Raw genomic sequence first — 15,156 nt, 5'->3', positions numbered from 1 at the left:
ACACATTCTTGGGGCGTTTGTCAGAGTTTAGGGACCTCTGTTGAGTTCATAAGCAGTTGTTGATTTACAGAAGGATTTCCTTGGAAGAACAGCCCTGTTAATTTATTATCAGAAACTTAATACCTCATATATGTTGAATTATAAACAAGAAAAAAATGTCTGACTAAAAGATCCTCTACGTTACACTGCAGTCAACTGAAATTCACTGGGAGTTTACAAATTAAATGGTTATTGGCACCAAATTACACATTCAAGGAAACTATTTTGAATTTACAGACCTTCAAAATAAAAAAGATCTCAGTCTTGTTGTATTGTTAGGGCTAATGTTCTTTAATGACTACATAACCTACAGTCACAGAATAATGGCGCCGCTCCTTATTCTATGAGTTTGCTGAGGTTATAAACATAGTTAATATTTCAGAAAAGCAAGTTGCCTCTTCTTTCATTCTACCATAGAGCAGTCAAGTTTGAGATTTATTTGTCATTTTTGCAACACTTTGAATCTTTAAAACAGTCTTACCATTTGACTTGAGCACCTTCCTCTGACACCTCGCACTCCAGCTCGATTCTCTCATTCACTGTGGTCTTCACCGCCTCAATACCTTTAACGATCTTAACTGGCAGCTCTATTGAGACAAGAGAAGAAGAAGAAACTGAGCAAGTTTCTGCAGCATGTTGTATTTCAAATGCGGTTCTTTATTGCGTCAAATAATCGTGGACAGGTAATCGAGTTACCTTTGACAAACAGCTCTGTGGCGCACTTCTCGTCTCCCGCAGCTACAGAATAAGCTGCGTCATCATTCATGCTGCAGTTGTTGATGACCATAATCCTTTGCGTGCCCTTATGCTCAAAAATATACCTAGGCAGGAAGTCCATTAGTCACATCACTGTCATCACACCAATATAAAGGAGTCATAAAACAAGGTAAGATTTTATTCCCAGATATTAATTGAAGACAGGAAAGGTGGCCACAGAAACCCAAAATCATGTTAAAATCAAAATGTACAGCAGTGTTGGGAAAATAAACAATTGCACCATGATTATTATACTCTGCATGCATCAAGTCCACTTCACAAACCCAAGGGTCAGGATTGACAGAAGGACAGGATCACACCAAAACACGGACATGGATAAGAGAGAAACGACTGGACGGATGGACTTACTTCCTTTGACTTAAGGTCAGCGGTGGAGCCAGAATGGGGCCGGAGCACAGGAAGTGATTATGGTAGACAGGAAAGAGCATCATGACATGATACATAGATAGACATTCAGACAAGACACAGACAGAGACAGAGAGACCTCATGCCTAAAGGGGTTTATGTCGTTGACAAATAGTGTCAAAAGAGAGAAAGATGTTTTTTTGTGAGGTCTTCAGAACAGAGAGCCCTGGAGAAAATGCAACAGGAGACCAAAACCAGAAAACAGCAATAACCTCCCAGATGGCTTTAACTTTGCATGGCTTTGAACAGACGTTTCAGCTCATGTCCGCAAGGTTAGGCACAGTGTTCATCTAGTTTACAAGTCGGTAATCGTAATATACATATTAGGATTCTATTAACACTTTTGGTTGCAGAATCATTAGGCACTTTCAGACCGCAGGAACCTTTCCATAGTAGACACACCCTTTTTATTATACCGGCACACCGCAAGAACTAGAAACTATTGTAGTTCTTAGAACGCTGTATTTTCAGCTCCTACTTTAAAGTAGGTACTGATGGAAAAATTCAGAACACTGTTTTGTGTTGTTTTGTGTGCATGTTGAGCCGGCGAGACCGCAGATTATTTTAAACCGATAACTACTTGTGTTTTCTAAATAAATCACCATAACAACCGTTACTGTTCAACTACATGTTATGTTAAATGACTTGGCTCAGAAGGACTTCGCTCAGACCGTGTGAGACACTGATGTTGAAGTGGACTGTGTTCTCTTCTTGTACAAGAATAAATGTCATTTTATTATAACTTGGGATTGATTCCGCACTGGTCCCTGTGTTACGAGTTTTCCTAACAGGTACTCTCCCAGCACAAGAGGAACAACTAGCCAGCTGTGCGGTAGTGGGGTTTTAATAAGAAATACTTATTGCACTGAAAATAAGACTTGCAAAACCTGTAAAAATATGTATCCTTTAAGCCATAGTATTTTAGAAAAAAATAAATCATGACGGCTAAGTAACAATAGGACTATTGTTGTTAAGGTTACAGTGCTCATCGCTTGTTAAAGTACATTCTCTTAATCAACGTATGTGATTTAGTATAACTTTGTTCTAAAGCCAGACTTGATTAAAGACCTGTGAAGGAGGTACCACCTTTTTCCTGTACAGAAAAGGACATATACAGTAGTTAATGGCAATTAACTACAACAGTTGACATCGTACACTGCATTTACACCCAAATGTAGCTCCGGGGGCTTTTATATTGCCCTGTGAATTTATCATGAACCTAATATGTGTGCGAGAGACTGTGTGGAGACTGATTAGAGCCACATTGGAGTCTAGAGAACGTTATTTGTTCGCTAGTAGCAATGGTTCAGTATGGTTCAGTTGAGAGGGCTGTAGGTGAAGGTGATGTATGGTTACATCAGAAATTAGGATTTTATATATTTCTGTGAGGATATTTTTTTAAAAATATTTGTCTTTGTGGTGCATGGTATGTTTTAGGCTTAAGTAAATAAGTGAAAAGAGGAGAAAAACTAAATGAACCAGTGTGGGGTGAAACATGTGAACCATTGGGCTTTTGAGTGCTGACAAAACATTACGTTAATATCAGAAGAAGACAGGCGATGCCACAAATGAAACGCATTTTTAAAAACATGCGTTTCATTCGTGCTGTGTTGAAGGGGAGAAGACACAGAAGACAGACTGAGAGACATGTGGGTACATACTTGGGACTGGGTCTGATTTCCTGTCCATTCTTGTACCACTTCAGCTCAACTGTGGGGTCGGCCAGATCGACCACCATGCGGATCTTTCCACCTTTATCTGCCTGATATGCTGGGTCCAGCTTCTTCGCAAAAGCTTTGAAAAGAACGAAACAAACGTCACAACAGAGACACTAAGATGGAGATTCCCTTTTGACCAGACACAAAGACCCATATTCACCCAAGGAGCACATCCAACATTTGGAAAACACCGATGTACCTTCACTTTTCTTCTCCTCTCTTGGGATCTTCTTCATCCTGCGCAGCAGACCCCTCAGATCTGTGATGCCGTACATAAAGGCGATCTTCTCGTACTGATCCGGTCGGGCGTTCTTCAGGATCTCCCACACATCGACCTCGGGAGTGTCATCCTGCTTCGGCTCCCTAGTGGTGCCGATACGAGGGAATGATGTGAGCGTAGGAGTCATAGGCTAGTGTTTGCAACGTGTCCTGAGGAACTACTTATTAACCTCTAGAGTTGGGGTCTTGGAAGCATTGATAGGGTCACCCTTAAGCTTTACCATCACTGCTTATTTTACTAGGTTAGTGTTTCCCTTGGTTCCTGCCTTGCCATATTTGGTATTCATACTATTTCATTCCTCGGGACATGTCACACAAAGGGATGGGCATGGTGAGCATTCTACCTGTGTGTTGGCTGCAGCTCTGGAGTCTACAAATGTTAACTGTAACACAAAACATAACCTAAAATGGTCTGATTAGATCTATTTTGATGAAAAACGGGAGGAAATGCCAGGAAGTTATTACAAAAAAGATACTAAATGCATCTATGTGGAACACTTTTTGCTTTAAACCTCTCCCATTTGTGCCTAACCTGACTCCTCCAGATGGATTGATTCACTTGATTCGCATTAAAGAGGAATCTTCTCTTCTCAAATTGTTCAGACGTCTGAAGAGATTAAACTCCACAGTATAGTATTCAACAAAAAAGTAAACATGGCCTTGTGTAACAGAACTTAGTTTTATCTTCTCTCTACCTCTTTTGGGGACCTCTGCTCTAAAATGTGTTTGCAAGATCACTAAATTAATTTCAAAATATTATCTTGAAAGCCATCTGTAACATATTGACTTGTAACTCCGGGGAGATTTGTGCTACTGTTATACATTTATTCGCTTTTCAGTCCTGTGACCATTTCAGACTTTTATCTGGACTAGCTATTGTTATTGATTAGCTATTGAGTTCAGAGACTTTGTTAAATGCAATGGCAGGAGTATTTCTAACATCTATCACACTCTATGTAGGGCTGGGTATCGGCACAAATATAATCAGAACATCTCCAGTACCTGCATTCAATCCTTTTTGTATCCAGAGCTAGAAAAAAAGACTATTTTTAATGTTTCGCTCGCAGCCAATCACCACAACAATTCTTTGATTTCTTGCGACATGTGATTGGCGCACTACCGAAGCAGCTACATATTATACAGTTGGCAGTTCAGTGTGCCATCAAATAATTTCACTATGTATTTGTATAAAAATGCGAGGAGTGGTGGAGTGGTTTTTCAAATGAATAACTCTACTGGTATCGGTATTACTTAAGGGTACTGGTATTGGTACTTGTTTTGCATAATACAAACAAAATCTCTTTGAATATGAGATTTTTTAAGATCTGTGCCACACAAAGGGCCACTCAGCAGCTTTTCTTATTGTTTTAATATTCTAACATTTAGGGTTGCCATTGAATCCACAATAATGATTGAATAATGCCCCTTTAAGGGTTCTAACATGCATTGATGAATGATGGGGAAACATTAAAAGGATTAAATCAGCACACAAGAGTGAATGCAGATCAATAAAGAAGACCTTTTGTCTCTATCTTGGGAGAAAAATGCTGTATTGCTCAACTTATTGTGGTGTAATAAGATGAAATGCAGCATGCAGGGATTTAGGGGGAACCTGCAACAAAGAGTTTTAATGTTGATTAAGCATCTTTCATATTCCTCCTGTGAACGGGCCCATCCCTTTGTTTGCTGTTGGTTTGAGTGATCACTTCAGAAATCTTCTGACAGTGTTAGACAATGACAATGTAGATGTTAGAGGTTGTGAGTTCAGTTAATAAAGTGTATTCATTAGTTTACATAAAGAACATCCAGACAGCCCTTTCTTTCATGGACATTTTCCCAAATGTCTGAAAGATTGGAGGTGAATAGCGTCAAATATTATTCCATTTTATGTTTGTATTTATTTTCAGGCAATTATGAAGAAACCTGAAATAAACATTGTGGTACTTGCCATATATTTCTAAGTTGAAATAAAACGACAATGTAGAGATAACACTATTTTACAGCATCATTCTCCGTGTCCCAGTAGCACATCATTAATGATCCAAAATGGTGCACTCCGCCTCATAAAGGTGGCCGTTTGACTTCAAGGCTTCCTGAAGTAACTGCCACCTGTGTTTATGATGCAAGGCCCATTTCCATCATTACTGATTGCTGACAGAGCGGTTAGGAATGCTGCCTTCAAATGAAGTGTTACCGTGCTACAGTAGGCCAACACTCTTGCTCGTCCAAATTCCTAGAGCTACATGTCATGCTGGGGACTCTACAGGATTACAGTACTCACCCGCAGTAAGGTCTAATCATTTTAAAACCTACAATTTTCTCTCTACTAACCTTTGATTTCTGAATATGTAGGGGAGAAGAAGAGACAAGCCCAAAATAAATGTGTAATCTTGGCGGTGAACAGTGTCACTGCCTACGACGTGGCACTGTATCATCTGAAATATGCATCATGGTATTTATTTTTGAGCCACCGCAGCAGCTTCGGTAAACCAGAAGTTTTCAAACTGTGAGGCGCGCCTCCCAAAATTCCCACCCCTTCTCGGAGTCATAACTGAGTCAAATCTGACTACACAGACAGGATACACATATTTTTAGATTCAGTGTGACTTATACTTTTCAATATATATCTAACTGCTAATTTGGCATACTTCAATGGTGCCATTTACCAAGATTTAAACAAATATAGACTAAAAATAACAAAACATGAGCTCTAATTATAGCTGACTTCCAATTAACTTGAGTGATGCATTGTCTCTCAAGTCAAACTAAGACAAAGATAAATAATATAGGTGACAAAATCCATTGAGATTAACTTTTTCATGCTGCAATACCAAAATTATTATTATTTTTTTTTTTCAATTAGACAAGGGCGCATGTGTGCCAATTTTGTCTGAGGTGTGGCCCACAGTGACAGACTTTTGAAAACCCCTGGTATATCATAATGCATCATCTGTAAAAATCTATGTGCCACTCATACAGTAGCAGTATACAAATCAAATTTGCAAAAGGTTTAAAAGAAGCACATCCAAAAAAAAGGAAAGAAAATGGGCTTAAAAATACTGAAAAAGGAGAAATCCATTCAGGGTCAGGATGTGATTCTCACCTATGTTTAAGAAGAGCACTAAAGTCAAGCTCCCCTGCATCTTCTTGTCCTTCACTGCTGTTGTTAACAAGGAGAGATTAATACAGATCAGAGTTGAAACAGTTACAGGAACTAGAAAACAATGCTAAAACAGCAACACAAAGCAAAGGCTCTGGCGTCAATCAATGCGTTAGCTCCAAGCTAACACAGGATTACTATAATGCTTACACAAAACCACTTTTTTTAAAGTCTTTTCTGGATAAAAGCTTGAAAAGGCTGTTTTGTGTAAGACACTCTAAGAGCGGTCCCAGGCAATATTGCCACAGTGTTTCTGCAATGTTGAAGCAACATTACTGAGCAGCAAAATTGTGAAACTGGGATGCTTTGCATTGCTTTCCAGACACATTGTTTGGGGGGGAGATTTCAAATGCAAGGGTTGGCCTTTAACTACACATTCGAGTTGGCTGGTTGATTTGCAATTACCTTTGAGAAAGGTCAATGACATTATTACAACCATCTTGTCACACTTAAATGTCATACAGTAACATAACTAGGAGGTGAAATGTTTATCACACTTGTTCTTTCCGTGACTTCATCCGATTTTCTGACGTAAATACCTTGGTTTGTTCAGTTGAAGTGGAAAAAAAGGGAATACTGGACTGTTATACTGAATTCATAATGGTTGCTGTTGGCGGTTCTTTCGTTACCTTCTTTTGAAAGCTGATCGAATATCAATATTCTGTGAGCCCTCAGTTTCTGTAAGACAGTAACAACACATATGCTAGTCTGTATTTATTTGACATATTTGAATTCAAAATAAAGCACTTTGAAGCTTTAACAAACCTTTAACTTCCAAGTCAAAGGAACAGCTGTCAAACTTGTCCTTGTAGGTGACTTCGCACCTGTAGTTTCCAGCATAGTTTTCTTTGGCCTTGATGATGTGCATCTCAAATGTGTGTACCTGCCAGGGGGTGATATGTAGAAATTGGTTTAACAGCACCTACTGTGAGGTGGTGCTCACATACTGTAGGAGCTTGGATAGGCGGGGGCCTCCCTGTAGCTGTACGGTACCTTAGTCTGTCGGTCGAAGGTCTCTTTCAACTGTAAGTGCTTTCCTGTCTTACTGGCCAGATCCATCCATTTTCCTTTAAACCACTTGATAGTGGGTTTGCGGAGAAGATCTTTGGCCTCTACCTTGGCAACAAAGGTGATGTCTCCACCTTTAGACAGAAATTATAATATGATCACAGAGAAAGAGTCCAACAGTCCCAATGTCCAATCAATAATGTCACACTGAAAGCTGATTTAATTTAACAAAACTATGGAGGCACTGCATGCACTCGAAATACCTCTTTAGTGTGACATTAAAGCAATTCTTACCTTTCTTTGGCACAGTTAAATCTAAAAGAAATCCACCAGGTGTTAAAACTCATCAATATTCAATTCTCATATATTTCTGGGGAAAGTCTGACCAATCATTTTATTCGGTCCAAATAAGCTTCTTGCCTTTCATCCAACACTCTGTTTCATTTGCGCTGCTCATGCTGCATTCAAATGCCATGGGAAGTCCGAAGTTTTGGACCTCCAACTAGGCAAAGTGCACTGGAATGCCTGTCAAAGTGGACCTCCTACTAGCAAATTCGGGCTAGGTCGATCTCCCCCAACTTTGGACTTCCCATGGCACTTGGATGCAGCATTTCTCTCTCAACGCATGTGTCAGGGGAGGAGGGTGTGTCAGAGGTCAGACAGGGGCAAGGGGATGGGACTTTGGAGGGAAGCGCTGAGGGATTTAACTAAGAAATTCAAGAAAGGTAAGAATTGCTTAAATGTAGATGCTGAGTCTATCGCCGCTCATGCCACGTTTTATAGCTCACCATTTTAGGCAACGTGCTTATTGGCTTTATTGCAGAGATCGATAGCACTCTCACATCTGTACATTAATCAGGATAATAAGTGAAGCTCAAGCTAAGTAAGCTTAATTTAACAAAACGACTGGACGAAATTAGCTAGCTTGACTTTGTCCAGAAGTAACAAAGACTTTACCATCTTCAGCTCTTTTTTTTTAAACTCCACTTTGTTGTGCTGTCACTCACCCACAGGCACAGAGGCACTTGTGGGGCCCTCTATCAGCAGGGTGGACCGTGGCGGGGGGTCAATGGGCTTCTCCAGATCCTCTGGGGCCTGCCCATCTCCCAGAGACCATACTGGTTTAGTCAGGAAAAACACATACATGACACAGTGCTCTCAGGAACAAAAAATAGCTATACAGTTGGGGAGTTCATACACCCACATTTCACTTTTAATCTAAAAGTCTTACCGGAGGAGAGTTACACAGACACAGAGACAGTTTCTCACTTTCAGACATCACACCTCATACAGCAGCAGAATTTAAGCTCTTTGCAACATGGAAAGCATGAAACAGACGATATGAAACACAGAAAGGCGTCTAATCGGCATTACAGACCACGTTTAAGGTGCAGCAAAATATAAAAGATGATGTGACTTCTTCATTTTCCTGATGCTCCAGTCTTCTTGCAGGGAGGTCTGGATGTGGAGTAATTGCACTGTTGCCATGTAGTTATTATCCAGATCTAGTTGAGGTTGTGTGGGCCCGTCTTCACATTTTATGCAAGTTCACTATTGCCGAAATTGTCTATGCAATGCTGCCTGATCATTTTTAATCCTTTGTCCTGATGCAAATTTAAAATATTGAATTTTCCCCATCATGTCCTACATGCAGCGATGGAGGACAAAGGGAGTTTCAAGTGTTTCATTTCAGGAAAACACTGTTTTTCATGTTGCTCAACATATTGTCGAGACAAATTAACCTAGATTACGCTAAACTGCTAGCAAGGCTCCCCGTTGACCAGCTTTTATGGAAAACAGGAAACTGGTTGAATCATAATCAGATTGCCTTTATATCGGTCTTAACTCCTCTCGGACTGCATGAAAAAATTAACATCTTAAATACCATTAGAGTCTTTTTTTTTGCTACCACTTTATTACCTGAGTCTTTTCTCCCCATGGCGGGCACAGGGACGCTATCATCTAAACAAAGACAGAGAGAAATTTACAGCATATTGTAAGGAATATTACTGTAAAGTCCACGGAAGCAAGCACACACTCAACAAAAAACCAACAAGCAGTTGCAGGTTTGCAAGCACTGACCTGAGGAATTCTGAACCAAAGAAACTCATATGCTTTTTGTTTTGTTTTCAAGCTGTATCTTGAATATTAATTGGTTACTTATTATTACAAAACCTAGATGTGACTGTTATGATCAGAATTCCAAATGTATTCACATAAATGGACATTTATGTGTACAGCAAACAAAGACCATGACGTGTGTAATTAACGTAAAGAAAAATAATTTGTATTAATAGGTGTATGTTAATTTGTTAGCAAGGACATTTTGAGCATCTTCACTTTGTCTTATTGAAACGCTAACTTCTAAACACACAAAATATCTTTTAAAAAAACATGTCTCCAACATGTTTCCTACATTCAGACAGTGGGGGGATCTGATTTAGAGTAGGCTACTGGTTTCATAGGTACTAAAGCGGTGGAGGATTTAACAGAGGGCTCTTACTAGGCAGCTCAATTGAGAGTTTCTTGAGTGAACTGGCATCCTCTGTGAAAAAAAGCACAGTTATCATTGAAATTAATGAGGATAAACTCAACTAGTTTAGGTGGTTTAATGGATATTGTGTCTACATCAGTGTCGGTTTGACTAGCTGTTGGATGTTTTCCATTGAAAAGCTCAGTGAAGCAGTCGTGTGCTTGTCTTTTGTTCAGAAGTTAAGCGTACCGACCAAATATTCCTCATGCTTGAAGCCTTTTCTCTTGTAAGACTGACTTAAGTATTGGAACCAGACACGCCACACAAAAATAAATGTATTTCAGAAGTTTTTTTTAAGTATGTTTTGGTTTTACAAGACAAACGGCTTCAAGGATTTGGTTTTACTGGTTCGTTCAGCAAATGTATGGTTAACTTCTCCACTGCATAGCAGTGTTAGCAAGCCTTTTTAATGGGAAGCATCTAGGATTGCCTCTAAGAGAGTCCCAAATGGTTACATGTTACTATGAGGGAAATTAAAATATAAGCAAAATAATATAGAATACTCTGACATTTTGGTAAATTAACTTATTTGCTGCCTTACCAACGTTTGCACATTTTATTATAGTGTCGGCATAGTATTTAGCCTAGCTTAGTGTTGACTCTAAATGCAGAGGGACAGTTAGCATAGCTCTGTGAAAGGTGCCATTTCCAAACACCAAACTATCTAAATCACAAATAATTGGTTGCTAACAAGGTACAACATGTGATACAGACAGCTTTGAAGTAGTTGGAAAGCGTATTTTCTTTTCATTTAGACAGAAGCTCACTTTTTCCCTTGCTCATGCTTTCAGTCTTTAAGCTAGGCTATATACGTACTCTGGTTTTGGATGCAGAGAAAAAAATTTGATGTTAAGACAGCAAATTAATTTCCCAAATGTCTGAGTATTTTACAAGAGAAAGAAAAATAAAGAAAGTACGTGTATCCACATAAAAAGGAATGCCAGTGTCCAGAAAAGTTTGAAAGCTGACATTAGCTATTTGTTAGCATGATCTGTTCTCCCGCGACTGCTAGAAATCAGATCTCAATTCAATTCAAGAAACTGTAATCTTTAATGCTGAAGTTTAGAAGATGATTAGAAATAATCAGAAGTGTCATATCAAACTGTCCTGGCACATAAAAACAACATATTAAAAACTTCTGTAGCATTCCCTTTTAATAGATAGACCGTATTTTAAACAATATATTGAACAATAATCTGCATGTGTATTAATATGCATATACACAATTAGCAACCATGTATTTATTTTATATATATAATATATACATGTAATTTTCACATTCATACCTTTATTTGAGATGAGTAAATAAAGGTTGATGTGCTTGTATTTGAGTATTTTGCATGGAAAAATCACACATTTACTACATGTATGTTCAGACATACATAAGAATATTTACAATTTGACATGAAAATGTATGCGTAAAAATATGTTTCCACAGTGGAGTAGATTTGAGCCAATGCCTTTTTGACTAAACACTAACCATGAACCTGTGAAGCTGAATCGCACATAGCACACTGTTGTTGGATGACTTAAACACTTAATTTTGCTTCTTAAATCACCACAATGTAGCTGACCAACTATTAGTAACTCATTATTCAGTTAAAGTTCTTGATCGTTCTTCTCAAAAAGCTACTTATGAGTCGATAGAAGTAAATTCGAGCCTGACTTAAAGTGAATGCTCCATTGCAACCCTCTTTTAACGGTGAGGAATAAATTAGGAGGTAGAGCTGTCATGGGTACCAACCTGTTTGGGGTGTTGATGATGGAGGAGTGGCTGCAGCAGCATCATCATCTGCAATAAATGTGTCATTGACAAATAGACCCACCTATCAAAAAGCTCCAAGTCCATCACTGTCAGGCCAACAAGAAACAAGAATGGCAGGCCAACAAGGCCATTGATCACATGCTAGACAAGGCTTGGAAAGGAGCTTGACATGCAGCTCCTGGACAGGAAGAATAAGACTGAAATATCGGTGATTTGACCCTAACCAACTATATTTCTTGAGATAAAACAGTGTGGGATCATGAATGCTTATTGCCAGAAGCTGCCGAAACAAAAGCACAAGCTCTCTAGCACCCCGGTGCACAGAAAACACACAAACACAGGTGTATCATAAAAACATCAACCTTGAAGCAGCAGATGCAACCCAATACTTGCAAAAATGCTCATGACCAAGCCAACAAAAGCATGAAAACCTGTGCAACAAAGAACATCAAAGAATCTCAGCTTTTTCACCTGCGCTGTATCTTCTTTCTCTCAAAATCAATTAATCCCAACTCACCTGAAGATATAATAAAAACTGATAAAGGGAAACCGTCTGGCCGCCTTATCATGTGTGTTTGTTGGTTCTGCCTCTACATTCATGTTTCTGAATGATAGAATAAAGAGTTTGATGACTCACCTTGCAGACAAATTGCATCACCTTCAGTTTGCCATTGCAGGTACTTAATCTATTAGTCCCCGTGTATTAGTCTATATTATTTCTTTAGACATCTGAAAACTCGGACACTCCACCATAAAGTTCTAGGGGTGCTTATATATTTCTTTATTTCTTTGAAGGCTGCATGCAATTAAAGCCATGTATGAGTTAGAGCACTGTTTAAAGCAAATCATAAATCAGTGCATGGCTCCAAACAGTAAGAGCGAAGTTCATAGACTTCTAAGCAAGAAAGTAAAGGAAATAAAAATAAAAAGTAGCTTTCAACTTAAACTAAATCTAGGTCTTAGATCATTTTACCATGCTTCTGAGCCATGTAGTGTATAACTAAAAGGATTTGGAGTCTTGCAGGGCTTGTTTCAGTGGTATTTTAAGTGAAAGAGCTAGAGGGGTTAACAATAACCATGCATCTTGAGAGAGTAATGGGACTGATTCACGTTTAAAAGGTTGCCTATACTTACCAGTCGGTGGGGAAGAGAGAGGGCCCTCTTCCTTTACAGTAGAGTTAGTGGACTCTGTTTGCTCTTTTACCCCAACCCCACCAGGCTGTGGTTGGTTTGAGCCATTCTCGGTGGGGCTCGGCTGCTGAGCCACCACAGCCTGTAATGGTTCAGGCTCTGTGGGCTCTGGTTTCTTCCCATCAGTCTCTACTGGCTCTTTCCCCTCGGCTACCGCCTCTGTATAGCAGACAAAGCGCTATGCTGGAGCAGCAAGCATCGGGCACAACCACTGGTAGCCTTGCAAGGCAATGCTTGCTCAAACGGGGTGGGTATAAATAGCTAATGACCAGATAGCCACAATTTGAATAGACATCTAAGTAAGTAAGTACGGTAATTTCAAACGCTATTAAGATTCTACAACCATGCTAGCAGCTCTGCTAGCATGGGCTTAGGCTTAGACAGTGGTTTCTTGAACTATATGCTTACGCTAGCATGTTCACATGCTATGTCAACATGCTGATGTTCAGCAGGTATAATGTTTACCATGTTCAGCATCTTAATTCAGCTTATTAGCATGCTAACATGTGCTAACTGGCAACAATGCACAGCTAATGGGCTGCTGAGGCTGATGCAAATGTAGTTGCTTTTAATGCTATTTGATGCCATTGTGCCTCATGTTTTGATCAGATGCACCAGTGGAGCATCTATCTGGTCATTGCATATCTATAATGTAAAGTGATCAAGGAGGGAGGGATTCACTGACTCACAGTAATCAAAGTGGCCTTTAAATAGAGCCAACAGTCAGTCAAACCCAACATCCCGAATCCCTTTATACCTTCTGTGTGGTGACTCAAATTGTCACGCAGTCACACAAACACAAAGACAGCCACAGCACGTTTTACTGGCAGCACCAAGCATCAAGACAAATGCAGGTAGAGCAGTGCAGGCTTGTAGACATATGCACAATAAGTGGGTGGTGGTCTTATAGCTAACCTAATTAACTTTTTGTGTGTTGAGCAGTCATACCTACACAAGGAAAGTGCAGTTTCAGGCCTCTCAGCGTGAATTAAGTAGGAAAAAAATTGTGATAACACACTCCAAACGAACACGTGATGTGAATGCGATGTGCAAAAGAACGAAACATTCTGGGGCAAGTGAAGGGGACGTCAGGGGTTACCCACCTGGGGGTGGAGATATCTCCAGGGAAATCTCAGGTAGGGGCAGGGCACCGTTACTGTCTGGGGCAACACTTTCTGAGCGTGTGACAAATATAGTGGTGGATGGAACAGCTGCTTTTTATAAGCACAAAGCTTCAGCATCTGCAATGCCTCTCTCAGACTTGCACTCAAACATACACACAAAGAGACATAAAAACACACAAACGTGTACTAACACACACCTACACACACCTGTCTGCACATAATCATTCACTTTATCGCAGTGAATCATATTTTTCAGACCATTCTCACATTTGATACAACACAGGAAACATGATTGTATTTTCCTGCTTATAAAAATACAAAATTTGCTGTTAATATGTCAAGATTAAGATTATGCAAATGTCATTGAGGTTCACAATTAAAATGCACATTAATAAACACACTACGATCAAATAATACCAAGGCTAAAGAGCAAATCATACTTCCATTAGGGTTTTGTGGTGTGCTTGCAGTGTAAGATTTACCTGTTAACACCACCACTACACATGCTGGAAGTGTCGTGCGTTGTCAGGCAGTGTTGTGCATTCATTATATACCTTAAGTGTTATGATCTCTTTGAGACGAGGCATGGTTGCATTTGTTGATTGATTAAAAGCACCTTTGACTGGGTAACCAAGGTGATGTAACAAGTAATGTAACTTATTCCTTTTGATGTTGAGTAATTAGTGAAATTACATATTTACTTTTTCCGTGAGTAATATGTAACAACTACGTTTAATCGCCCATCACTGGAAATCATGAGCCGGTGCACCGCTATTCTAAACTACCACTAAGAGACTACCTGCATTTTTAGGCTAAAGAAATTCATCTGACAATAGTTTTCAGTTACACCCTGTGGCTGAGCTCCCCCGACCGCCTCTGTGACCACGTTGGAGCCTCAAGATGCTGCAGCTCCAAGGTCAAACCCCAGCGCCGGCAAAAAGCCAATATCATGCCAGCAACTTGCTCACATGGGGCGGCCAGGGCGTCAGCTGAATCAACACAGGGGGATCAGCTGGCTGGCGAGAGGAATGTCAGAGATGATGACAGCTTGGTCATCGCCATAGATCGCTCTGAAGCACAGCAGCACTTCCATACTGCCGACTATTGGCTCCACATTTACACTCCTATTCAACTATGTTTGCACATTCCCGCCAAGT

The 15,156-nt window shown here is 39.8% G+C and overlaps 1 protein-coding gene across 4 annotated transcripts in view; it reads right to left on the bottom strand.

The window, feature by feature from the left end:
* The window catches only part of mybpc1 (myosin binding protein C1), a 32,234-nt gene that overhangs the window by 11,255 nt on the left and 5,823 nt on the right, over positions 1–15,156 (bottom strand). For 2 of the 4 annotated variants that reach the window (XM_083934820.1, XM_083934819.1), the window contains exons 3-16: positions 13,979–14,050; positions 12,819–13,034; positions 11,664–11,711; positions 9,890–9,931; positions 9,307–9,348; positions 8,394–8,504; positions 7,372–7,520; positions 7,144–7,261; positions 7,008–7,056; positions 6,322–6,378; positions 3,139–3,302; positions 2,883–3,015; positions 736–860; positions 521–626 (exon numbers count right to left, since the gene is read on the bottom strand). In XM_083934820.1, coding sequence (XP_083790946.1) covers positions 521–626; positions 736–860; positions 2,883–3,015; positions 3,139–3,302; positions 6,322–6,378; positions 7,008–7,056; positions 7,144–7,261; positions 7,372–7,520; positions 8,394–8,504; positions 9,307–9,348; positions 9,890–9,931; positions 11,664–11,711; positions 12,819–13,034; positions 13,979–14,050 — 1,432 coding nt within the window. The remainder of the gene's footprint in view (positions 1–520; positions 627–735; positions 861–2,882; positions 3,016–3,138; positions 3,303–6,321; positions 6,379–7,007; positions 7,057–7,143; positions 7,262–7,371; positions 7,521–8,393; positions 8,505–9,306; positions 9,349–9,889; positions 9,932–11,663; positions 11,712–12,818; positions 13,035–13,978; positions 14,051–15,156) is intronic. The other 2 variants (XM_083934821.1, XM_083934822.1) reach the window with 2 other exon arrangements.

The sequence above is a fragment of the Echiichthys vipera genome (genome assembly GCF_963691815.1).
Source record: "Echiichthys vipera genome assembly, chromosome: 20".
In the NCBI taxonomy this organism is placed as follows: domain Eukaryota; kingdom Metazoa; phylum Chordata; class Actinopteri; order Perciformes; family Trachinidae; genus Echiichthys; species Echiichthys vipera.
Note: the sequence above shows the minus strand (reverse complement) of the source record. Positions and strands in the feature narration are given on the sequence as shown.